This window comes from Dendropsophus ebraccatus, chromosome 3 (genome assembly GCF_027789765.1).
Source record: "Dendropsophus ebraccatus isolate aDenEbr1 chromosome 3, aDenEbr1.pat, whole genome shotgun sequence".
Lineage (NCBI taxonomy): Eukaryota > Metazoa > Chordata > Amphibia > Anura > Hylidae > Dendropsophus > Dendropsophus ebraccatus.
The window spans coordinates 161,704,517-161,729,122 of NC_091456.1; the positions used below are offsets into that span (position 1 = coordinate 161,704,517).

Sequence of the window (24,606 nt, forward strand, 5' to 3'; positions counted from 1 at the left end):
ATGCCTAGTACCTGGCCTGAACAGCCTGCTGTATTACCCTGCCCTGCTGCTAACTAATAACATGGTGACTGCAGGGGCACATAAGCAGTGCATTCAGCCAGGGTTGGATTCCCACCAATCTAACATTAATTCCCTATCCTGGGGGTAGGCCATCAATTTTTAATACCTGGATATTCCCTTTAAGGAAAATATGCAATGACCTGTGGAACTCCTGCTGCCTCTGATCCTTTGTATAATTTCTGCATTTCTTTAGCAGACGTCAATAGTATCACTTTAAGGATTTTTAACAAATGGCGCAAGTGGCAAAAAGAATTCCCCTAGACCCTCACAATGGGGTCTTCTCAGTGATGTTTGTGGGTTATAGATCCAGTTTGGCAGATTATCCTTTTTTCTGCATCCGGTTCCTAGTTGGTTCGGTGAACACCAGTGGTTCCTGTATTACTGTGGCCGGGTATTGATTGCCGAGAAGTTCCACCTCCACTTTTTGTCCTGCCGCACTCAGCTGTATAGGCACATAGGCAAAGGCCAAGCTTTTGTTGGTGGAGTAGCTAAAGGTTCCCGATGTGGTGTTGCCAACAACCTGAGAAAGAAGATTTCATTAGATACTCTGCATGGGAAAGATACCTTTAGTTTTACTGATAATGTCTTTCTATTGGATAAATACTTAAGAACTATTTTTAGTTAAAGGGTTATCCAGGATTAGAAAAAACATAGTTACGTTCTTGGTTGTATGTGGTATTACAATCAAACTCTATTAACTTCAATGGAACTGAGCTGCAAAACCACACCACCAACTTAGGACAGGAGAGGTGCTGTTTCTGTAGAAAGTGGACATGTTTTTCTAAGCCTGAATAACCCCCTTTAAGCATGATCCTACTGCACATACATTGATCATTCATGACCTTAAAACCAGGGGAAGTGAATAACATTTAACATTAGTTATTAACAATAGCATTTTGTGCCAAAGAAGGGCATATATTAGGAAGCAAGTGAAATGTCAGTTCTTAAAGCGGTTACCCAGGATTAGAAAAACGTTCGTTTCTTCCAGAAACAGTATGACTCTTGTCTCCAGTTCAGGTGTGGTTTACAATTAAAGGGCAACTCCAGGGCACTTTCTGATACCAGTTGATTTGAAAGAAAATTTGCCCTTTAAGATCCATTCACTTCAATGGAATGGAGATGCAAACCCCCATCCAGACTGGAGACAAGAGTGGGGCTGTTTCTGGATTTTTCTAAGCCTGGTTAACCCCTTTAGGGTGCGTTCACACCTACAGGATCCGCAGCAGATTTGATGGTGCAGATTTGATGCTGTGTTCAGTTATTTAAATGAAATCTGCTGCAGATTTTCGCTGCGGATCCGGTAAGTGTAAACGTACCCTTAAAGTTGATGTTAGAGTTGTTAGAACCAGGAAAAAGGACAAGTGTAATGCTACGTTTACATCGAGCGATAATTCGCCCAATTGATCGTTTAACGATTTTGAAGCAAAGATTTGTTTAGACGAATAAATCGTTAGAAAAATCGTTATTGCGATTGTTTTTAAGATCGCTTAAGCCCATAGAACGAATCTTTGACTGTTTACACACAGCGATCTGCGAATTTCTAGTGAACAACCAACGACGATTTGAGAACGATTTGTTAAAAGATGACAATGAACAGTTTCTCGCTCGTCGCTTGATTGTTCGCTGTCTTTACACAAGCCGATTATCGCTCAAATGGGATCGTTATTGCGAAAATTCAAACTGGGTGAACGCTAGGTGTTCCAGGGAGCCCATAGAAGATAGCCGCGGTCTGCTGATGCCACTCTTATTACACGGAGCGACGGCAGCAGATCGCTGCTATCGTGATCGTTGATGTTCCAACATATTGAAAGACAACGATCAGCCAACATCGTGAATGTCGGCTTATCATTGTCTTCTATTACACAAGACAATTATCTGCCGAGTATGACCGATAATCGCTTCCTGTAATAGGGCCTTACCTAAGAGTGGCCATAGACATTGGATAAAATTTGAGAGTAGATCGAGACTGCATGTTAGCACATATTAACATACTGACCCCCCATTACTGCCCCCAGCTTAACTATATAACATAAACAGAAAATGAACAGAAAAGGAATAAACATTCGTCCTTCTCCGTTTAGAAGATTTGGATTCCGCCTGGCATCTGACTGTGAGGTGACTTTGGAAACTTTAAACTTTTTCCTGGGTCCTTGAATGAAGAGCATCACGTTGCCGGCCGGCTCTCACTTGTACATCAGGAGTCAGAAAATCACGTTTAATTACCTTCCCAATGAATCCCACTATACTGGCAGCTCCTACAAAATGAGCCACGTTTAGCTGAGCTAAGTAGATGTGTCACATTGATCTTAAGCTGTCTCATTGTTGCATTTACTGCTACACAGCCCTCCATCTAGACTATAGGCACAGGGCTTAATCTCCGCTTAACCTTTATCTTGCATATTGCACTATGTTTAGGAGGTTAAATATGTTGTTTAGTTACAACATGGATCTGAAGGGAGCGAGAAATAGTGAAGCACTACAAATCCCATATCTATATCCTTAATATCGTACACAGAACTGGACCTCCCAGCCAAAGATACTGATACTACTTCACATGGAGTCCAATTGAGAAAGATAATAAAAATAACTCAAATGTAAATAATAAAAAGCATTAAAAAGTATCTGTAGTTACTTACATAAAATAAATTACATTTGCTGTAGTCATTGCATGCCTTCTAGAGATAAGCACAGCGCAATCGTTCGGCATTTGATTACCAGTGCCTGAAGAAGTTGGATGCAGCCTTAGGTCTGCCAGAAAACATGAATACAGCCATGGGGTGGGTTGACACTGCGGAATCCGTGTGGATAAGTTCCGGCAGATTCCATTGCTCGTACCTGCACCTCTCTGTTGGCTCCATAGACACCATTCTATGGCCGGACCGATTCCGCTGTCCGCCAAACAAAATTGACATGTCAGTTCTTTCGGTGGAATGCGGAATCCGCCCGTGCATAGAATGGTGCCTATGGCACGGGTGGTGAGGCCAACGGAAACGAGCGACAGAATCTGTTGGAACTTATCCACGTGGATTCCATAGTGTGAACCCACCCGTAGGCTGGGTTCACACACAGTATTTTTGCTCAGTATTTTGGTCCTCATATTGCAACAAAAACAACACAATGTTGAAATTTAGTGGATGGCCGTCATTTTATGACAAATAATGGACATTATTTCATAACAGCGGGCGATGTTTTAAAATAACGCCAATTATTTGCCATTAAATGATGGCCATCCACTAAATTTCAACAGTGTGTGCCTTTCTGTGTTTTCAATCCACTCCTTGTTTTGGTTGCAAAACACTGAGCAAAAATACTGTGTGTGAACATAGCCTTAGGCTGTATCCATGTTTTCCAGAACTCCCACGGGCTGCATCCAACTTCTTTAGCCACCAGTAATCAAATGCCGAATGATCGGACTCGAGCTTGCCATCTCTAATGGCTTCCATTACCTTCTGCATAAATTGTCATATAGCACCTACAGCTACAGTACAGTGCTACTTAAGGATGCTGACAATAACCCCTTTATTACCCCTAGGACCACTAGGAATGTGTAGGTGTTCAAGGTACATGGTGTGCTGTGTAATTTTTTCAACAGTACCAGGGGCATAGTGTGGATTGCCAAGGCCCAGAGTAAATATTGCCCCTCCCCCAAACCCGGTTCTGCAAATGTTAAGTGAATGAAGAGGCATACACTGTATGCATCGCTGCTCTTCTAACATTCCCTGGATCAGGCCAGGATACCTTGCCCCTTGACGTGAGTAGAAATGCATACAGTGTAAGCTCTGCTGCATAGTATTGTACAGAAGCAGGTTGTCAGGTAATAGACAGAGGTTCCCTGTCCTCTACACACATTGCAGATCATTTGTTTGTGTCCAGTGTGCAACGGACCTCATGTCTTGGTTTTCTCGCCCTGAACGCAGCTCTGATGCAACTGTGAACGTAACCTTAGCGCCCTATTACACAGAGTGATAAATGGCCAAATCAGTGTTATAGAGATAACGATCAGCCGGTGATCGTGTCATCAGCTGATCAAGTCCTTAGGTCTGGACCTAAAATCATCAGTACCCGACCGTACATCACTATGCGTAATTGCGATGCGCGGCAGATGGTTAATGATTGAATAAACTGTTATACATCTCCTATCCATGCTCCCAATTTTCCCTGTTTTCTGCCTAACTGGCGCCATCGGCCCATCTAATAAGAGCCTAACTCTACAAGGACATTACAGAAGATCCTGTAGAGTTTGCAGTGGCCACCAGGGCCGCTTTAACCAGAGGGCACATGGTGCACGTGCACCGGGCCCACTGGTTAAAGGGGCCCCCCCGAGCAGGCTGGCCGTTGCTATGTGCGACCAATGCGGTCGCACAGGGCTCCAGCCACCAGCCTGTCAGGGGGGAGCGCCATGGATGGGTAATCTACTTACCCCTCCATGGCGCCCCCTGCAGGGCCCCCCCCGTCCGCCGCTGCCCCCGTCCGCCGCTGCCCCCGTCCGCTGCTGCTGCGGCGCTTCAGCGCTGCAGCAGCAGCGACACTGACAGAGAGAGAGCCATTGGCTCCCTCCCTGTCAGTCACTCTTGTGGCCGCACTTCCTGCGGTCACAAGAGGCCGCACTCTCCCTCTAGCGCCCGACGTCACTGGAGCGTCGGCGCGAGGGTAAGGGGAGTGCAGCCTCTTGTGACCGCAGGAAGTGCGGCCTCAAGAGGGAAGAGAAGAGGAACGCGTGGACCTAGGTGAGTAACAGTGTTTGTTTTTTTCAATGTTATATAGCAGCTATATACTATTGGGGAGCACAGGGGGCTATATACTATTGGGGAGCACAGGGGTCTATATACTCTGGGGGAGAGCACAGGGGGCTATATATTATGGAGAGCACAGGGGGGCTATTTACTATTGGGGAGAGCACAGGGGGGCTATATACTATTGAGGGGGAGCACAGGGGGGCTATATACTATTGGGGGAGAGCACAGGGGGGCTATATACTGTTGTGGGAGAGCACAGGGGGGCTATATACTATTGGGGGAGAGCACAGGGGGCTATATACTATTGTGGGAGAGCACAGGGGGCTATATACTATTGTGGGAGAGCACAGGGGGGCTATATACTATTGTGGGAGAGCACAGGGGGGCTATATACTATTGTGGGAGAGCACAGGGGGGCTATATACTATTGTGGGAGAGCACAGGGGGGCTATATACTATTGTGGGAGAGCACAGGGGGGCTATATACTATTGGGGGAGAGCACAGGGGGGCTATATACTACTGGGGAGAGTGCCCAGGGGGGCTATATACTAATGGGGGAGCGCACAGGAGGGCTGTATATAACTGGAGAAGCACATGAGGGTCTATATACTACAGGGACACCTTAAAACTATGGAGGCACAGAGGGGTGTAACTATGTAGGGGTACAGAGGGGTGTAACTACTGTATAGAGGTACAAGGGACCTAACTACTGTATGTGTTGGAGCCTAAAATATTTGTCTGGCAGATTCTGGAGAGAAGATTCACAGCCAGGAGAAGACTTCAAGGTGGCCCAGGCTGGATGGAGAGAAAAAGAAAAGGTGACAGACTCTGATCGGAGAAGACACCCCCAGTGAGTCACTGGATGTAACTGCACTCTGTTATAGGGTTGTAGTGTTAGGGGTCATGGTGTGGCGGTATTATGTAATGGTATCATTGGTGATATCTTTCTGTTTTGTTTAGTGCAGTTTTTATGTAATATGTAATCACTGAATGGTGGAAATAGTGTTATAAGGTAACTACTGTATGTATTGGGGCTCTTGATACAGTGTGGGGGCAAATTCAGTACATTATACAATGTGCAGAAAGGTAAGGGGGGGCCCACTCTTGAGGGCTGTGCACTGGGCCCACCAATGTATTAAAACGGCCCTGGTGGCCACCACAGGAGGGGCAGTCAGCAACAACTAGCAGTAGCCTGGTGTGAACTGGGCCTGGTTTTTGCTTTTGTGTGACACACCCGCTTGTTTCTCAGCATCCAGCAATGCAGGAGTTACTCAGCTCTGCAGGACTTGATTACTGCAGCTGAGCAAGTCTTTTTGATTGACTTTTTCCTCTGCCTGTCTGGAACCTTGAGGATCAGAGCACCGGTCCAATGGGGATCCAGACCGGGCTCTTGATCCTCATAAAAGAAAGCTGAGCCAGTCTCTCAGTGCTGGCTGTTAAGGTTCATACCCTGATCCCAGCTCCCCCTGTCTATTCCTGTGATCCCAGTTCCTAATTCCTCTGCTTGCTCGATTTACCTGTTATCTGACCTCCCACCTGACATTTGACTATCTGACTGTTTACTGATTTTGTACTGTGTTGCCCATTTGGTTTTGACTTGGCTTGTTGACTCTCCTTTGTGTTTGTCCGTCTCGTTCTGTGTTTCATTTACACAAGAGCAAGGATCGCCTTCGTAGTTGTCCGCGGTTTGATTCAAGTAGGTAGGGACAGTGGGTTGGCGCAGCTGTAGGGCTCACTGTCATATCTTGTCCCTACCTCCCCGTCCTGACAGCATGATCCCTGCCTTCCTGAACGCCGTATACACAGTGCTTATCCCAGCTTCTAGCCCTTGTCCCCTACATATGTGTTATAGACAAAAAGACAAAAAAAAAAATAATCCCAAGATGTTATAATGTCGGTTATAGCCTCTTTGACCTGCTATGGGATATGTGCTATGTGGTATAGTTACTTTATGTTTTTGCTGCTTGATATTATGGACTAGCCATGAAGCCAACATCCTGTACACAGCTCTGGTTTCAATGGACTATGAGAAGATTTCCAATTCACTTGCTCTGATTAATTTCTTCTCACCTTCCCACTGTGCCAGATGCTTTCATTTCCCTCAGGATCAACATTATCCGTTTCCAAGGTGAGATACACGAGTTTCCTCTGAAGCCCCTTTTCCTGTATTTGCTTCACAGCCCGCTTGCCAATAAAGTCAGCTTGCTGAAATCACAGGAAATTAATGATGATAAATGACTGCTGTGGCACTGAGGCATTTACATACATGCATAGCGTCACCTAAAGGTCACTCAGGCATTGTGAACGGTCTGTGGTATTGAACAGCTTAGAATATGATTTACAGATGGGATATTGATTATGTCTACAGAATTCGGAGTTGGAGGTCCGTATTAAGGGGTTTTACCATTTTGGTGAGTGCACATGACTTTTTTTTTTTTTTCTGCAGCACCCACCACTCTTTTCTGCCTACATTTTGGTTTTCATGTATGAGTTGTTTTTAGGATTTACACAATAAGCTTGTCCTATAAAATCAGACACTAGGGGGCAGTGTTGTACACTGCATCTGCCTATCCCAGGACAGATATATCAGTATATTTAGGAATCCAGAACAGAATATAAAAGTATCTTTTCGCCTCCCGCCCTAACAATTCAGATGACCGACAAAGGGTAAAACTATATTCTGTGAAATATTAACTTTTCCATGAATACCATACAATAGGTTCCAGCATTAGCACAAAACATCTATTGATCAGTTACGAAACAGGGACCACAGTTGGGATGTATGTAAAGGACTTTTCCCCACCTACCTTGTTCAGCTTTATAAAGTATTGTAGTCCGGCCTCCAGGGGGTTGGTGTCACAGTTCATCTTAAAATAACAAATACAAAATTTAGAAAATATTTTACTGATCACGATTCTTTATACTTTTATAGAAAGGATTTATCATCAGTACAAAATAACGACCCCTAATAAGTCTCTTATTACAACCATCTAGCTAACCTATTTTTGGGGTTTAATGTGCTCTTAAAGGGAACCAATCACTGTAAAAAAGCATATAGAGCTTTTGAAATGTGCCGTTAGAGCACACAGCACACTTGCCACACGTGTTTCCATAGCCTCCGTGCCTTCCCCCTGTAAGCCGCAAAGTAACTTTATAATACTGGCGCCCTGTATGCTAATTACCTGAGGTAGTCACCTGGGCGGTGTTCGGCTAGCAGGTAGTCACGGTCCCCTGGGCGTTCTTCCGCTGTAATCACGCCCCCTCTGGGCGTGATTCAAATGTCAGAGTGGCTGTGGCGTCACTCGGGAGCGCGCCGTGCCCAACGTCGGCGCGCTTACGTACTGATGCCGGGCGCCGCCGCTCATGCGCAGTGCAGCCGCTTCCATTCCGGTTGGACTGCGCCTGTGCAGAATAGCCTCGAACTCCGGCTAACAGGCTATTCGAGGCTATTCTGCACAGGCGCAGTACCGCCGGAATGGAAGCGGCGGCACTGCGCATGTGCGGCGGCGCCCGGCATCAGAATGTCACAGCTACTCGGCCATTTGAATCACGCCCAGAGGGGCGTGATTACAGCGGAAGAACGCCCAGGGGACCGTGACTACCTGCTAGCCGAACACCGCCCAGGTGACTACCTCAGGTAATTAGCATACAGGGCGCCAGTATTATAAAGTTACTCTGCGGCTTACAGGGGGAAGGCACGGAGGCTATGGAAACACGTGTGGCAAGTGTGCTGTGTGCTCTAACAGCACATTTCAAAAGCTCTATATGCGTTTTTCCGGTGATTGGTTCCCTTTAAGGGATTCAGGCCCTTTAAGCAACCCATAGTAAGTACCGGCCGGATGATCTTTCCGGCCACAGGGTTCTGATGCATCAGAACCTCCCACAGCACACTATGAAGCAAGCGGCCGGAGCCGCACGCTTCATTGTGTGATCTGACAGGGTTTCCTATGGCCGCAATTCATTGAATTGCGGCCACAGAAAACTGACATGTCAGTTATTTGCGGGTCCGCACAGGATCCTGGCCGGAGCGTATACGATGTGTATACGCTTTGGCTGGGATCCCATAGAAATGTAGGCAATGTTCCATACTGCATAAAGTACGGCCGTTGTTGCTGATGGCAACAACGGCCGTACTTTTACGTTGTGAGAACATAGCCTTATACTATTTTCAAAAGTATAAAAAAGTCCACAGATAACCTCTGTAATATGTGGATTTCTATATGAATTAACCCATTTAAATTATGATTTCACCCATTTCAATACAACTTCTGCTGGGAATCCACACTGGTGAATGCTGCAGACTAAAATGACTGTACAATGATTTTGCTATAGGAGCAGAAAGCTCCACAGTAAAAGGACTTGACCCTGGTGTGGATTCATGTACTGTACGCAGGTATTGTACCTCTGATCCCCAGGCACGGAAGGCTTTTTCCAGTCTTAGCGCATTCATGGCGTATGAACCAAAGTTATCAATCCCTTCTTCTTCCCCTGCCTGCATGATCCTATTGTACAGCACCGAGGTGTCCTGCCTCCTGTGGTACAGCTCCCAGCCCAGCTCACCTAAGGAACAGGGAAAACAGGCACTTAACATATAACCCTTAAGCACCACATCACCATAAGCACTATAAACCCCAGTGATATTAGGTATTAGTCCTTAAAGCGACTCTGTACCCACAATCTGCCCCCCCCCCCCCCCCCAAACCACTTGTACCTTCAGATAGCTGCTTCTATTACAAGATCTGTCCTGGGGTCCGTTCGGCAGGTGGTGCAGATATTGTCCCCAAAAAAAACAACTTTTAAACTTGCAGCCCTGTGTCAAATTGGCGTGGCCTAGGGTGTCTATGCCCTAATCTTGCACCACCTCTCCGTCTCTCCTCCCCGCCCTCTTCACCATTAGGAATGGCCCCGGCAGAATTTCTCCTATTCATCACTTGTCTGAAAACTGCACAGGTGCCTTAACTATCCAGCACATGTGAATAGGAGAAAATCTGGTGAAGAGGGCGGGGAGGAGGGACGGAGGGGTGGTGCAAGCCTTATGCACAGACACTCTAGGCCATGCCAATTTGACACAGGGCTGCACGTTTAAAAGTTGTTTTTTAGGACAATAACTGCATCACCTGCCGAACAGACCCCAGGACAGATCTCGGATTAAGGATAAAAAGCAGCTATCTGAAGGTAGAAGTGGTTCGGGGGGGGACAGATTGTGAGTACAAAGTCGCTTTAAGAGGAATGTGTCAACAGAAAATGATTTTTTTTTTTTTAATTAAGTCTATATTTTTAAATAATCCTGAACCCTTGCAGTTTCCAATCTCACCACTAGGCCTAATATTAATCTCTGACTTCCTGTTCTGTCTGTGATGATAAGGAGGCTGTCGTAAAGTGATCTGTACAGTGTTACAATGGTCCCTCAGCTTACAATGGCCTCAGGTTACAATATTTTCAATATACAATGGTCCTTTCTGGATCGTTGTGAGACGAGACTCAACATACAATGCTACAGACAGTCAGGATCTGTGGCACATTTGAATAACTAAATGATCGACCAATAAAAGTGGCCATTTTACAGGTAAAACCCCAGTATTACTGCTGAAGTGCATGCAGTGATTGGCTGTCTAGTAAGGACTTTATCAATAAAAGGTATCTGCTTATTTTCCTTTAGGGTCTGTCCACACGTACAGACTCGCAGCGTAATTCTCGCTGCGAGTCTGGCAGGTCCTGGCAGTTCCCTGTCACTACTTACTCTGAACGACCACTGCGTGTATGTAATATTGCCGCCCCCTTAACCCCTTCAGCTCCTGCCCCGCTGTGTCTGTATATATACGTTACCTGTCCTAGCGGCACAGGGGGCCCGCTGTCCTGCTCTCCCGCCTAGCCAATCAGTGGCTGCTGCTGGGCAACACACTGATTGGCCGGAGCAGGAGAGCAGGACGCCGGGACCCCGTGCAGGAGACAGGTAATGTATACAGACACAGCCGGGTGGGAGCCGAAAGGGTTAAGGGGTCGGCAGAATTACATACACGCAGCGGTCGTTCAGACAGCTGCGAGTATGTAGTGACAGGGATCTGCCAGGACCTGACCGACTCGTAGTGAGATTTACGCTGCGAGTCGGTAGGTGTGAAGCTACCCTTAAATCTTTTTTTCTCTTCTTATTTTGAGGACTTCAAAACCAATTACCAATCGTCCATAGAGTTTTGGTCTCAAGATACAAAATTTTCAACATACAATGGTTGTCCTGGAACCAATTAATACTGTAAATTGAGGGTCCACTGCACCCTGCAGATTGACCTCTGAAAACGTCACAGATTTCGACCAGAATCCATTCCCATTCAAGTCAATAGGACAGCTCCTCTGTATTGTTACCTTTATACATTGGGCTTGCTGTAAAGCGTATCTCTAAGCACTGGGATTAACAAATGTACAAAAATGTCCATGTTGAGTCCTTACCTGTATAAGATATTCGGATAGCTGTAACTGGAATACCACCAATGTTCATTCTTCTACTGTGCAAAAATTTGAAAGCAGAATCACTCAAGTCTTCAGATGTTATTTTTTGGAGAACCTTTCTGGATAGTGGTCCTGCTACACCCAGCACTCCCACCTCATCTGTCACATTCACTATCTCCACATTATATTTGCCTCGTGTTGCAAAATCTTCTATCCACCTGTAATAAATTAAAGCACATGACCACATTTTAACATTAGTTCTCCGATGAAAGTTAAAGGGGTTATCCAGTGGAAATCTTTTTCTTTCAAATCAACTGATATCAGAAAGTTATACAGATTTGTAATTTACTTCTTTTACAAAATCTCAAGTCTTCCTATACTTATCAGCTGCTGTATATCCTGCAGGAAATGCTGTTTTATTTTCAGTCTAACACATTGCTCTCTGCTGACATCTCTGGCTGAGACAGGAACTGTCCAGAGCAGGAGAGGTTTTCTATGGGGATTCATAGAAATCCGAGACAGAGTTCCTGTCTCGGCCAGAGATGTCAGCAGAGAGCACTGTGTCAGAGTGTCAGGACATACAGTAGCTGATAAGTATGGGAAGACTTGGGATTTTCTTATAGAAATAAATTACAAATCTGTATAACTTTCTCATATAAGTTGATTAGTAAAAAAGGATTTTCACTGGATAACCGCTTTAAAGGGGTTTTCTAGGCTTAGAAAAAAGCACCACCCCTGTGCCCAGTTTGGGCGTGGTTTTACCACTCAGTTCAGCTGGATTGTAATACCAGACACAACCTGGGGATGGGTGTGGTGCTGTTTTTTTCAAGAAGGCTTCTGTTTCTAATAGTGATTAACCCCTTTAAGACAAACAGGTGTTGACCCACTCTGTCACCTAGCCAGGTTGACTTTGGGTCACTCTTAATGGAATTGTCTAAGTGGTCTCCCGGATTGTATCCTTGAACCCTTGTTTAATGTATGGGACCTGGACCCTAAAAACAGTAGGCAGGTAAGAGAGGAGTTTTAAGTATCAGCTGAGGTCTGGACTGATCCACCTCGCCGCCTTGATCAGCGACAGATGTGAGGATGAACCCATAGAAATCAATAGAGTCCTCTTTCTGTCCGTAAATAAGGATTCAGAAAAAAAATGATGTCTGAACGAACCCTTAGACAGCAGCAATGTTTTCCGCCTATAGCCTAGTACCTCCACATCTACTGCACATTGAATGTTGCTGATATCAATAGACTATTGAAATGGTCTCCTTATGACTATACATAGAAATACAGGACAAACCTGAGATCATGCAGCTCTGATCCAGAGCCGGTAATCAATAGAAATTCTCCAGAAGACAAGTGTGATACTGTGAGCTCAGCGTAGACGCGGCCTCTAGGAGTCAGCATGTGGCTTATATTTGTGAACCCCTCCTGTGTAAGGAAAAGTGGGAAACATGGTCAAACAAATTTCCAACATCACTTGGGTGATGTGGATTTAGGCCTTGGGTGAGTGGATTTATGAATTTTTTTTTAAATACTACACATATTTATTTGCCAAAGTTTGTCCATATATATTAACTTTTTTAAGACTGTGGCTGATCCATTGCTCTGGATCACCTGATCTTCACTGCTCCACCTGGATTGTTTAGAGTAGAGTTCCTGATTTTTTTTTAACCTCTCTTTTTTTCCCTGGCTTTTGCAGATCGGTGTGGTGTATAGAGTATGTTCTGTATATTGTTTTTAATGTTCCCTTTGTTTTTATGCCTTTTTTTCGGTCTAGTCCTAGTTACTCATGGTTCTTAGTTTTTTCTTGGATAGTCTTGGTATTTTCAATTTGAACTTGCCATAGGGATATATACAGGGACATTGAGGCTTAAAGGGGTTTTTCAGGAAAAAACTAACTTTTCCCCTATCCACAGGATGGGGGAAAAGTAGGGTCCGACCTCTGTATCCACCGGCGATCTCCATATCGGGCCCCAGCCTCTGTGTAATGAATAGATCAGCAGGTATGGCACGTGACCGCGGCTCTATTCATTTCTATAGAGCTGTACTTGGCTCTTTCCGTCAGCTCTATAGGAATGAATAGAGCCGCAGGTCATGTGCCGTTCATTGCAAAGAGGCCGGGGCCCGATACGGAGAATGCCAGGGGGTACAAAGGTCAGACCCTCTGCGATCTCCTACTTTTTTCCTATTCCTTGAAGTGTCTTGAGTTTGAGTTTAGGAAAAGCTCTAGGGAAAGATTAGGAATAGCTAGTTAGGGTTAGTTCCTTGTAGTTGTCCCTGTTCATCATCTTCTGTTTCGTTCATGACGGCCATCATCATCATCATCTACAGTTCCTGTCAACTATTGATGAGTTCCTAGTATTGCCAATCTTACCTGCTAGTACTGATTTATGCTCTGTATGTTTTTCTTGCCATAAAGCTGTAAGGATATTTTGCCCATTTCTACTTTGTAAATAACTATTACAATATAAATTTACCTACACTATATATTTGTTCTGCATCTTACTTCTTTACTTACCTTTGGAATTGTATTGGCAACAAGATGGTCCAGCAATTTGACGGCATCCTTCCCTTTCACGGTAAACTTTCCAAATGGTGTTAAGTCAATCACTCCCACTTTCTCCATCACCTGGTGATATTCTCGCCTCACTGGCTCAAACCAGTTTGTCCTCCGAAAACTAGGTCTATAAAAGTAATCAAAATATCATTAAAAGCAAATCTCCTATAACAACTTGGTAAACCTCAAGGTGTAAAGCTCATTGACGCTAACAGAATTATTAATTTTGTTGGCATGATTCCAAAAATTAGTTTGGAGGAGCAATGTTATTGGGAGTTGTTGGAGTCAAACTTGAACTAGTTGTAAATCAAATTATTTAGGGGAGGAGGGTGAAGGGTTTTAAGACCCCATTAGGCAACTCAAGAGTTTGCTCTCAGTATCCTCAACAGTATAAAGAAGCCTACAGTATATGTAAAAACATGCAGGCTGCAAAAGAAAAACTGAACTAAATTTTTAATAAAGACCCACAGGGAATTTTTTTTCCCCACTGTTACAAGTGCAATACAATGATAAAAAGGCACTCAAAACTGTCCATTGACTTTATAATTTAATAATAAAAGATCAGGTACAAATACAGCCTAATTGTAGCGGATCCACAATATTGTAAGGTACAGTATGATAAACTACTGGTACTTTTGGCACCATGGTACTGCAGAATCTTATTTCATACACTGAGCACCTATCCTACGAAGGGTTACCCTGTAAAAGACCTACCCCTACAGCACCCTTCAACATCCCATAAACTATAGCCCCAACATGTTTTGCCTTTTAATCAGTTCATCATGTTAAAGGTAAATATTAAAGTGCAGTATTTGCTAAGGATTGACAAAGACAGCATATGCCCCAATACCAGATGTAAAAATGACAATAAATGACTAGCTCACAGTGAAGACACTTACTTGGACCACATACTGGTGAACTGGGTTGGTGCCCAGAAGCTGCGAGGCTTACAATAGGGTACCCCAGATCAGGGTATGGGACCGAGAGAAAAGTGACCGACCCTGCCCCGGTAGGCATACAGAATAAACATAAATATCCCTCCTGGACTCACTTGTATCCAGCATCATCTCCTGGCTTGTAGAACCAGTGAGGTTGTTCCCATCCTGCATGAAAGCCCATGGAGCATTCAGTCTTCAGTTCTTCATAAACTCCACTCACTCTCTCAGTTGGTCTTCCTGCAAACCTTTCCTCCTTTGGATGACCAACTATGTAATGAAACAAGATTTCTATGTTTTACATTTTGGCTTATAGTTATAATCTTCTATAAGGGTAGCTTCACACATAAAGGACTTCACTGTGAACTTGCATTGTGAATTCCACTGTGATTTTGTTAAGCATGGGGGCCATTAACTTTGTGTCAATAAATAAAATAAAATAATATATCTTATCAGAGAAAAAAAATCCATTTTCCAGATTACCCGCCACCACTCCCCACTTCCCCATCATTTACACTGAAAAACTGCTCAGATCTTTGAGTTGATCAGCTTCCTGAAGGATCTTGTCACAGCTGCCAATAGAAGTTTATGGAATGGGAATGGGGAATGTATTAGATGCAGAGTGAAACTAAGGCAGAAAGAGAGAAAGAGCTGGGAAGCTCTGGCAAGTCTTCTCTCTCTATTCAGTGCTTAATTAACAGCTTGACAGCTTTTACTGCCTAGTACTGCTCTATAATTGTTTTTCATGCTGCAGTATTATAAGGGTATACTATAGAGATAGAGGGGAGCAGGATCCCCTTTTCTATATGTATTGAAGACATTACCAAGGCTAGGCTACCTCCACTATCACAGAAACAACTAGAAATTAAAGCCTGCAGAGCTGAAATCTGGTAAAAAAAAAAAAAAAAAAAGCTACATACTGTATAGTTATATAATGACCAAAAAATAATGAAATTCCTTAAATGGGTTATCCAGACTTAAAGAAATGTGTCTGCTTTCTTCCAGAAACAGCACCTCTCCTGTCCTCAGTTTGGTGGTTTTGCAGCTCATATTCATTGAAGTGAATGGAGCTGTATGGAAATACCACACAGAACCTGAGGACAGGGGTGCCGCTGTTTTTGCTAGAAAGTAGCTGTGATTTTTCTTATCCTGGATAACTCACCCACAGGATACACACAACAGCTTATCCTTTAAAGTTTGTTGATAAAAAGCTAGTGATCATTTAAGGTAAAGTTCATACCGATGTTGTTGAATCCATAGGACTCTCTTGCTTTCAGTGCTGTGTATTTTGGAGTGGTCCATTTTCCATACCTATTTGGGTCCAGTTCAATGAGGTCAAAAGGAGGCTCTCCGCCAATAATCCAGTCACTCAGGAACTTTCCGATGCCACCAGCATGAATGATACCGTATCTATAAACATACAGGTTGTTACAAAGCGAGAACGATTTTTATCAGTTTTACCAGTTCTTGCAGTTACAGACTACATTCACAATTTGTATATTTTATTTCACAGCCCAGAAAACAGAAGTATAGTTTTTTTTTTTTAATATTGAGTTGTGTTGCATTGAAAATAAAAAGGCTGGTATTTCCCATTCAGTAATATTTAATTACTCTAATTTTTAGGCACAAAAACTATTTTAAAAAAGCTTTAAAATGCAATAAAAGACAAACATATGGCAGAAAATTTTTTAATTTTTTTAGGCTAAATATATGGACTAAAAGAACTTGAAGAGATATATATATATATATATATATATATATATATATATATATATACACACACACACACACACTCAACTCCTTCTGCTCTACAGCATGATGGTGATAGCTTATGGCCCTATTCCACGGGCCGTCTAGAGGAGACGTTTGCTCCTCGTTCCCCGTTTGCTACCGCCGCTATTCGACGCGGCTGCAGCGAGCGGGTGAGTGCGGGAGGGGCGGCAGGGAGCTGCGGGGGGCTGCCCGGGTGATCGCTGATCGTCCGGGCAGCCCATAGGATACAGCAGCGTCTGCCGCCACCGATCCTATTCAACGGAGCGACGGCAGCAGATCGTTGCTGTGTCAGTCGCTTGTTTTTCAACAAGTTGAAAAACAAGCGACTGCAACGATCAGCTGACATGAACGATGTCGGCTGATCGCTGCACTCTATTCCACGGGACGATTATCGTCCGTAGTGGCTGATATCAGCTGAATACGGCCGATAATCGTTCCGTGGAATAGGGCCTTTAGGTAGCATTTTCATGGTGACAAGTTCCCTTTAAGGGCCCTATTTCACCGGATGATTATCGTTCAGATTATCGTTAAATCGTTCGAATCTAAACGATAATTGTTCGGTTGAAATGCCGTTAACGATTAACGACCTAAAGAGAAATTGTTGATCGCTGGACCTGGACCTATTTTTATTGTTGCTCGTTCGCAAAACGTTCGCAAATCGTTCGCATTGAATAAGACGTCGTTTGGTCGTTTGCAGTAGATACGAATGCAATAGCGAAGAAAAAACGATCGCAAATACGATCATAAGTAACGATTATCATTCCATGGAAATGAGTGAACGTTTTCAGGTCTTTCGCAATAGCGGTCGTTTGAGATTGTTAATTGTTAACGATTATGCGAACGATAATGGAATAGGGCCCTAAGCTCTATTTGCTGGTCGTGATGAGAGCTTGCACTTAAATTAACTGTGTGTATAACTTGCATGTATTCTATATTTATTTCCAATCATGATGGATGAAGTTTAGATTTTAGTTTAGGGTTCTTCGGTAGATAGAAGATTATCCTAGAATCAATGTTTTCTTACCCAAAACCGATGGCCACCCAGTAATTTTGAACACCTTGATGAGGACCAACCATTGGAAGAATATCTGGAGAGTATGTTATAGGTCCAGAAACAATGTTGATGATATCTGCGTTTCTCAGCACAGGAACCATGTCCATAGCTGCCTCCACGTGTTCCATAATTCTGTCTAGATCCGACTCGAACAATTCCTTTCCAAAACCTACAAGAACATAAAAGAGCTTGAAGTCTCCTTAGCTCCATGCCAGATCACAGGTACAAATGGAAAGACGGACTGTGTCAGGGAAGCATTCTAAAACAATTTTCATACATGTCACATTAATACATTGCATTACATTGAAAATATTACAAAAATTATAGTGAACAATAGATTCAAACAACAATCCAGATCTATAGTCTCAAGAATTACTCCCATATACATTCATTGACTGTAAATAATGCACCGAGGCGGAGACGTTGGATTAGATACCTGGTGGGACTCCGTCTGTTACCCAGGATTCTTGCAGTTTCATCTTCTCCTGACTTTCATAAGGACCAAATAGAAGTCCATCACGTTCTTGGCGTAAGTAATATGAGCCTTCTAGGTCTCTCAGAACGGGGATCTCCTTCTTCAAGGCTTTCACTTCAGGAACAGTTCCGGTAACCACATACTGATGGTGCACAGGAATAAGAGGATGTTCAAGTCCGATCAACTTCCCGACCTCTCGAGCCCAAAATCCTAGGATATAAATGAATTGTCAGATAAAGATTGACAGACAGGAGGATAGTGAAATAGAATGCAGTGTGATCAGGACTTAGAGGGTTACGTTATGTTTAGGGATGAGCGAACTTTTGAAAAGTTTGGTTTGGTTCGATCCGGCTAACTTTCGTGAAGTTTGGATTCGTACGAACTGAACCTGAAACGAACCTTGCTAATAGTGATGAGCGAATAGTGAAATATTAGAATATTCGATATGCGTACACATATCTCCTGATATTCGAATATTCAATCGAATATTCAATCCCATTAAAGTCAATGGGAACAAGTATTTGATTATTGAAGAACATCTATTCGACCACTTGGAGGTCACCAAGTCCACAATGACACCTCAGGAAATGAGGCCAACACCACTGGAATGTAACTGTAACTGCTAGCATTTTTCTACGTTTTTTGTATGTAACGATTTTATGGAATTAACACAATAAATACCGCATTTTATTGGACTGCTGGAATACGTTTCCTTTTATCCATGTTGCAACGCCTGATCACCCACAGGTGAGGTCCTCTGCACTCGTATTCCGGGAAAGAGAATAGCCAGCTATATTGCAGCAAGTAAAGCATATACGGAGTAGCAGCGGAAAAACTATTGCTTTTACCTTGCATGAGGAATCAGGTCTGTGCGGAACAGCTTCTTTCCTCACAGATAATACCCAATCCTTCTCTGCAGAAATACACTGTATACAGCAGTATTCCCAATCTATGGCTCTTCAGCTGTTACAAAACTATGACTCCCATCATGCCCTGATAGCCGTAGGCAGTAGACTGGGGAACAGTTGTGCAGGATCATTCCTGTATACCAGGTTTAGGGAACCTTAGCTCTCCAGCTGTTGCAAAACTACGACTCCCATCATGCCTAGACAGCTAAAGCTTTGGCTGTCCAGGCATGATGGGAGTCATAGTTTTGCAACAGCTGGAGAGCCAAGGTTCCCTACCTCTGCTGTACACACATATAACTATATTCTGTCTGTACTGAAGTAAACAAGCGTCCCTGGATTAGAGGTACAGGCATATAAAATGCCACAAAGGCAAATAGTATTTCTCCCACCATGAGACGATGAAGCTGCGTCTGCAACTAATTGTACATTTGGATTTTCTGAAACAACCTAAACGTGGAGGAGCAGCGAGGAAGCAGCCTGATCTGGTTTATTCTGGTTTTGCTGTTGGGACTTGGCACGTCGTATACGTTACTAAACAGTTTAGCTGTTCCAAGTGAGGAAACATGAAGCCAGCTCTACTTGGCAATGATTTTCTATGGACTAGAATCTGGGATTTTGTGGGAGGGGGTGTGAAGGGGTTACATAGGAGAGGAAAATGTGGTGCTACAAACTTAGGGGCATATTGCATGGCCTGATCACTTTAGGAAACGAGCACTGATCTGCTAGATCGGCGCTCGATTACTAAGCCTATTACTCGGCTCGATAATCATGCAGCAAGGGCTGCACGGACATGATATTAAACTACTCTGACTTATTTAACTATCACCTTCCCCTTTTTTGCTGATCTAGAAAAAATACAAATTACAGATGCAGTTTGGTTGCATTGTGGACACACTGAGGGTGAATATTGTGGACGATTGCAGACATCATATATGGTCCTCTGATTGTAGCCTTAGGGCTCTATTACATGTAGCGAGAATCAAGCCCGCCCATTTGTCCGATTATCACTCCGTATAAGGTCCAGACCTGAAACCATCGGCCGACCACCGTGCATCATTATGTGTAATAGCCATGCGCAGCAATCGGTTAACAATTGAATAAACTGTTATACATCCCCTCTCCGCGCTCCCAGTCTTCTCCTGTTCTCTGCTTCCTCCCCGATGCTTCCTCACTGGCTGCGGCGGTGGGGCCAGTGATTGGCTATGCGGCCTGTCAGCTCAGACAGGCCGCTCTGAAGCTACAGCCACAGCGCCGGGGAGGAAGAAGACAGCAGGAGAAGACCAGGAGTGTGGAGAGGTGATGTATAACAGTTTAGGGCAAGGGCTGCACGGACATCGCTAACGATGTCTGTGCAGCCCTTGCCAAACGATAATCGAGCCGTGTAATAGGCTCAGTAAATGAGCGCTGATCTAAAAAATAGACGCTCGTTTACATTAGTGATCGGGCCAGCATCAGCCCATCTAATAGGACCCTTAAATACAACTTTGTACAGAGTTAGAATCATTTCCTTTGACACAAGATATCAGGATATAAGCGGCCATTGTCTCTGTTATAATCTCTTTACAATGGTTTGTTGTTAGTAATATACATATTTTTCTAAGGGCTCTTTCCAACACTATTTTATCCCTTTCCAATCATTTTAGGTTATTCTGTTGATCTTTACAATGAAGGGTAGCAGCACTGGTTTGCAGCCCCTTTAAAGTTTTTGCAGCAATTTTGACCATGAGTTGTGCAATGTTCTGCAGGATGGCCCAATTCACTTACATCTATATTGGAGTTTATTGACTAAGACTCACACAGCCAATTTGTATTAGAACATAAGGATTTCAGATATTTCAAATGATGGACATCACTGGTGCCTGATATAACAGGGTGTGACAGGTTTAGTTGTGGTATCAGTCATTTTGACGTGAAGAATAGCTGCATATCATGCTGCATATCAAATGTGACAACGCCACATAGAGATGAGAGGAGGTTAGTACCATGTACCATGCATGCTGGGCGAAATCATGCTTGTCCAATAGCTGCATGATGTTACAGCAACATGACAGCCATCTTTCTGAGCCTATATGTGTTCATGGTTACTGACAAGCCAATATAGAGGTCAGGGAGAGGAGTTTATACATACCTGATGCTGTAGTACAGGGATGGAGAACCTTCGGCCCTCCAGCTGTTGCAAAACTACAATTCCCATCATGCCTGGACAGGCAAAGCTAAAGCTAAATTGTTTTTGCATTTTTGTGCAAAATAGGGTTTGTGCAATATGTGGTACTTTTGCACACTAACATATATAACATATAGAGCAACAAGTATTCCATAAAATAGTTGGTTATTCGGTGAAATGACCCGTGTCAGTACTGTAGCTTAATAAGTAATACAAGCCAATGTCCTGCCAGTGGCTGATGTTACTTAATCCTGCTCCATGGGTTCAGCTCAGTACAGACATCATGAATGTCTCTCAGTGTCTTTCCTAGAATTGTGATCTCGGTATGTAAGCAGATTTCTGGAGCCCACCCACCTATTATAGAGCAGTTTTACTTGGCTAGAAAAGTTCCTCCAAAACATTTTTACTTTTGAATAGCAGATGTTGTTGCAGCAATATGTAACCAAGGGTCTAGGACTTTAGTAACTACATATGAGGTATAGGCACATGCAACACATTGTCGGATCTTATGCAAAATTCAGGATACAGATTTATCTACAATGCAAACAGTAAATCCTAAAGCAGCACTCTACCAACTTTCTTCATTGCCATCTAGTACTGTGCCTAATGTAAGTAGCCAGGCTGGTAATTTATGATCCGGTTCTGGTCCTGAACTGACACCATGTGACTACTGATTTGACTTGACATGGATCGGAAGTTACCTTCCCTATTCATTTCTATTGGAGGCTAAAGGTCTATGGAATGCTCAGTGTCAGAAAGTGACTTTTGTTGCATGCAGCAGATGCAGTCGCACAGGGTACCAGCGGCCAGACTGCTGAGGGAGAAGACAATGGAATAGATGAATAATAGAGCTACTCACATATCCATGCTGTCAGTAAGATTTTAACAGGGGGATACTACCTCCTGGGGGGGTTAGCTAAAGAGGAGATAGCTGCAGAAGGGATACGACCTACTGGGGGCCTAACTACCATGTGGGAACACACAAAGGGGGCCTAACTAATATATAGGAGCTTAGACAGGACCTAACTATTATATGGATACACAGAGGGGGGCCTTACTACTATAATGGGGCACAGAGGGACCTAACTAAGATACAAGTACACAGAGGGCACATAACTATATTATGGATGCAAAGGAGGGCCTTGCTACTATGAGGGGGCACAGAGGTGACATAACTACTATATGGGGGTAAAGGGGAGACTTAATACTATATATGCTGGAGCAAGGAATAATTTCTGTTGCCTGCAGAGCCTGGGCAGAGCTGGTATCTACCAATACATGGTCACTGTTATAGGGGGATAGTAGCATAGTATAGTATTTTATTTAGTAACAGTATGGTGGAAATTGCGGTGGTCATGATGTGGCACTGTTTTTGTACTTTGTATACAGGTATTATTGGTAATGTTGTGTGCCACCACGGGTGTTGCTACTTTAAACACCCCTCGCAAAAGCCTATACTTAAAATCAAGTGGTAATAAAGTCATGTATAAGTTTCAGATTCAGTGGTTATTGCACAAGCACCTACACAGCAGTTAAACTGTCCTTGGGTCATCTCCCATTTTCTGTGGGTGGCGGTACCGACAGTCTGGGTGGGTTAAACTCCACTCCGGACCACCGTGATAAGCGCCCAAGGGACCCATCACAACCCGGCAGGTTACCGACCATTGGGGAAAGGGTATAGCCAGCCTCAAAAACTAAAAGGAGGTGTGCCTCCATACCTGTGTGCTGAGTAAGCACTGGCGTCACAGCAATCATCCGGCTGAGCTATATTCCACTGACCAACCACCACAGTAGTGGCATCACACAGTACCATCTAGCAAGTGACCGGTCGAGTGCACACCACAGTAATACTGGCCTTGGTATACTGGATTTTGCCAGAAACTAACCCACTGTAACCTATACTAGCAATGTACTGCTCCAACCAACTAAAACCCTCAATTCACCCTAGCATGCCAGCTATTGTAGGTTTTGCCCACTGAAAACACACAAAAACACAAAAAATTGCAACAGCTCACTGTTAAAGGCAAGACATAAACCCAATACAGATATGAAAATCGCTTTAAGTAGCCCCCCAACTGCTAAAGAAAATCTCCATAAAATAATGAGGCTCATACACAGGATGGAACCTATGCTAACTATGGCCTCTCCAGGGCTAATAATAACCCTATGCTCTGGGCATGCTGCATCCAACTGATACTGGCACAAATAACCTCCAGAGTGGGATGAGTGGAGTGCACAACCAAATAGAGACAGCCATTCCCCCCCCCCCCCCCCATTTGGAACACATACAAAAAAAGACAAAAAAAAACCCTTTGGTCAGCTCTCCTACAACACCATTCACACTAGGCAGGGGCCTGTTGCTTTGGCTGAAAATGCAGACACACCATATCACTGTGGCGGGATGGTAGACACTATTTGCAAATGGTATGCTATTTTTATGGAGATTTTTCTTCATTAGTTGGAGGGCTGCATTTAGTGATTTTCATATCTATATTGGGTTTATGTCTTCCTATTATCAGTGAGCTGTTGCAATTTTTGTGTGTCTGCATTTTTAGCCATAGAAGCATGCCTCTGGTAGTGTAAATGGTGTTGTAGGAGAGCTGACCAAGGCTTTTTTTTTTGCCCACTGAAAGCAGAGGAAGACCTGGTGGGATTACAGCAGGCGCCCAACAATTACATTAGGTATCTGTAGTATCTACTGTTTTATTGGCGCTGCACTGAGAAGAGCCCACTGAGGCTCTGTCACCTAAGGGCCTGTTGAATCCTGGAGCTAGCCCTGTATCCGTCAATCTATATAACTCTCATCTATCTAATCGATCTAATTGCCTACTGTCTATCTATGTATCCACATGCTTCTGCCATCTTATGCAAGGGCAATGCTAATAGCACAAAGTCCTGCAAATTGGCAAAGCAGCCATATTTAGTTGTGGCAGCATCACCATGACAACCCAAGCGCTGTTTGTAGTACAGCCACTGACAGTTACAGAGCCGTTGTAGAACGTGTGCAGGGTGCGTTAGGCTGGGTTCACACTGCGTTTTTGCAATCCGTTTTTTCTATCCGTTTTTTTGCAAAAACTGATCAGTTTTTTTTTTCATTGACTTCCATTGTAAAAAAAAAAACGGATCAAAACGGATCCGTTTTTTTTTAACGGACACAAAAGTAGTGTCAGCTACGTTTTTGTGTCCGTCAAAAAAAAACGGATCCGTTTTGATCCGTTTTTTTTTCACAATGGAAGTCAATGAAAAAACGGATCAAAACAGATGCACACAAATGCATCCGTTTTTTGCAAAAAACGGATGAAAAAAACGGATTGCAAAACCGCAGTGTGAACCCAGCCTTAGTGTAGTGTTATATGTGTCCCTCTTTGGCCGTTCAAAAAGTTGTGAGGTACTTGCTAATCTTGTGCCAGGCATATTACTTCTACAACTACCCGTACATGTCATCTGTAAGCTTTTTATTTATTGTTCTTAGTGTCCTAACCATAAGCCGCTTGCTTGGTCA

At 43.7% G+C, this 24,606-nt stretch overlaps 1 protein-coding gene across 1 annotated transcript in view; it reads right to left on the reverse strand.

The window, feature by feature from the left end:
* Nucleotides 1–24,606, reverse strand: part of DMGDH (dimethylglycine dehydrogenase) — a 35,122-nt gene continuing 10,516 nt past the window's right edge. Inside the window, exons 6-16 of the mRNA XM_069963032.1 lie at nucleotides 17,994–18,242; nucleotides 17,528–17,726; nucleotides 15,971–16,140; nucleotides 14,847–15,000; nucleotides 13,757–13,922; nucleotides 12,536–12,666; nucleotides 11,242–11,459; nucleotides 9,200–9,357; nucleotides 7,605–7,664; nucleotides 6,868–7,002; nucleotides 1–580 (exon numbers count right to left, since the gene is read on the reverse strand). Of these exons, the coding sequence (XP_069819133.1) occupies nucleotides 380–580; nucleotides 6,868–7,002; nucleotides 7,605–7,664; nucleotides 9,200–9,357; nucleotides 11,242–11,459; nucleotides 12,536–12,666; nucleotides 13,757–13,922; nucleotides 14,847–15,000; nucleotides 15,971–16,140; nucleotides 17,528–17,726; nucleotides 17,994–18,242 (1,841 nt within the window). The 3' untranslated portion in view covers nucleotides 1–379. The remainder of the gene's footprint in view (nucleotides 581–6,867; nucleotides 7,003–7,604; nucleotides 7,665–9,199; nucleotides 9,358–11,241; nucleotides 11,460–12,535; nucleotides 12,667–13,756; nucleotides 13,923–14,846; nucleotides 15,001–15,970; nucleotides 16,141–17,527; nucleotides 17,727–17,993; nucleotides 18,243–24,606) is intronic.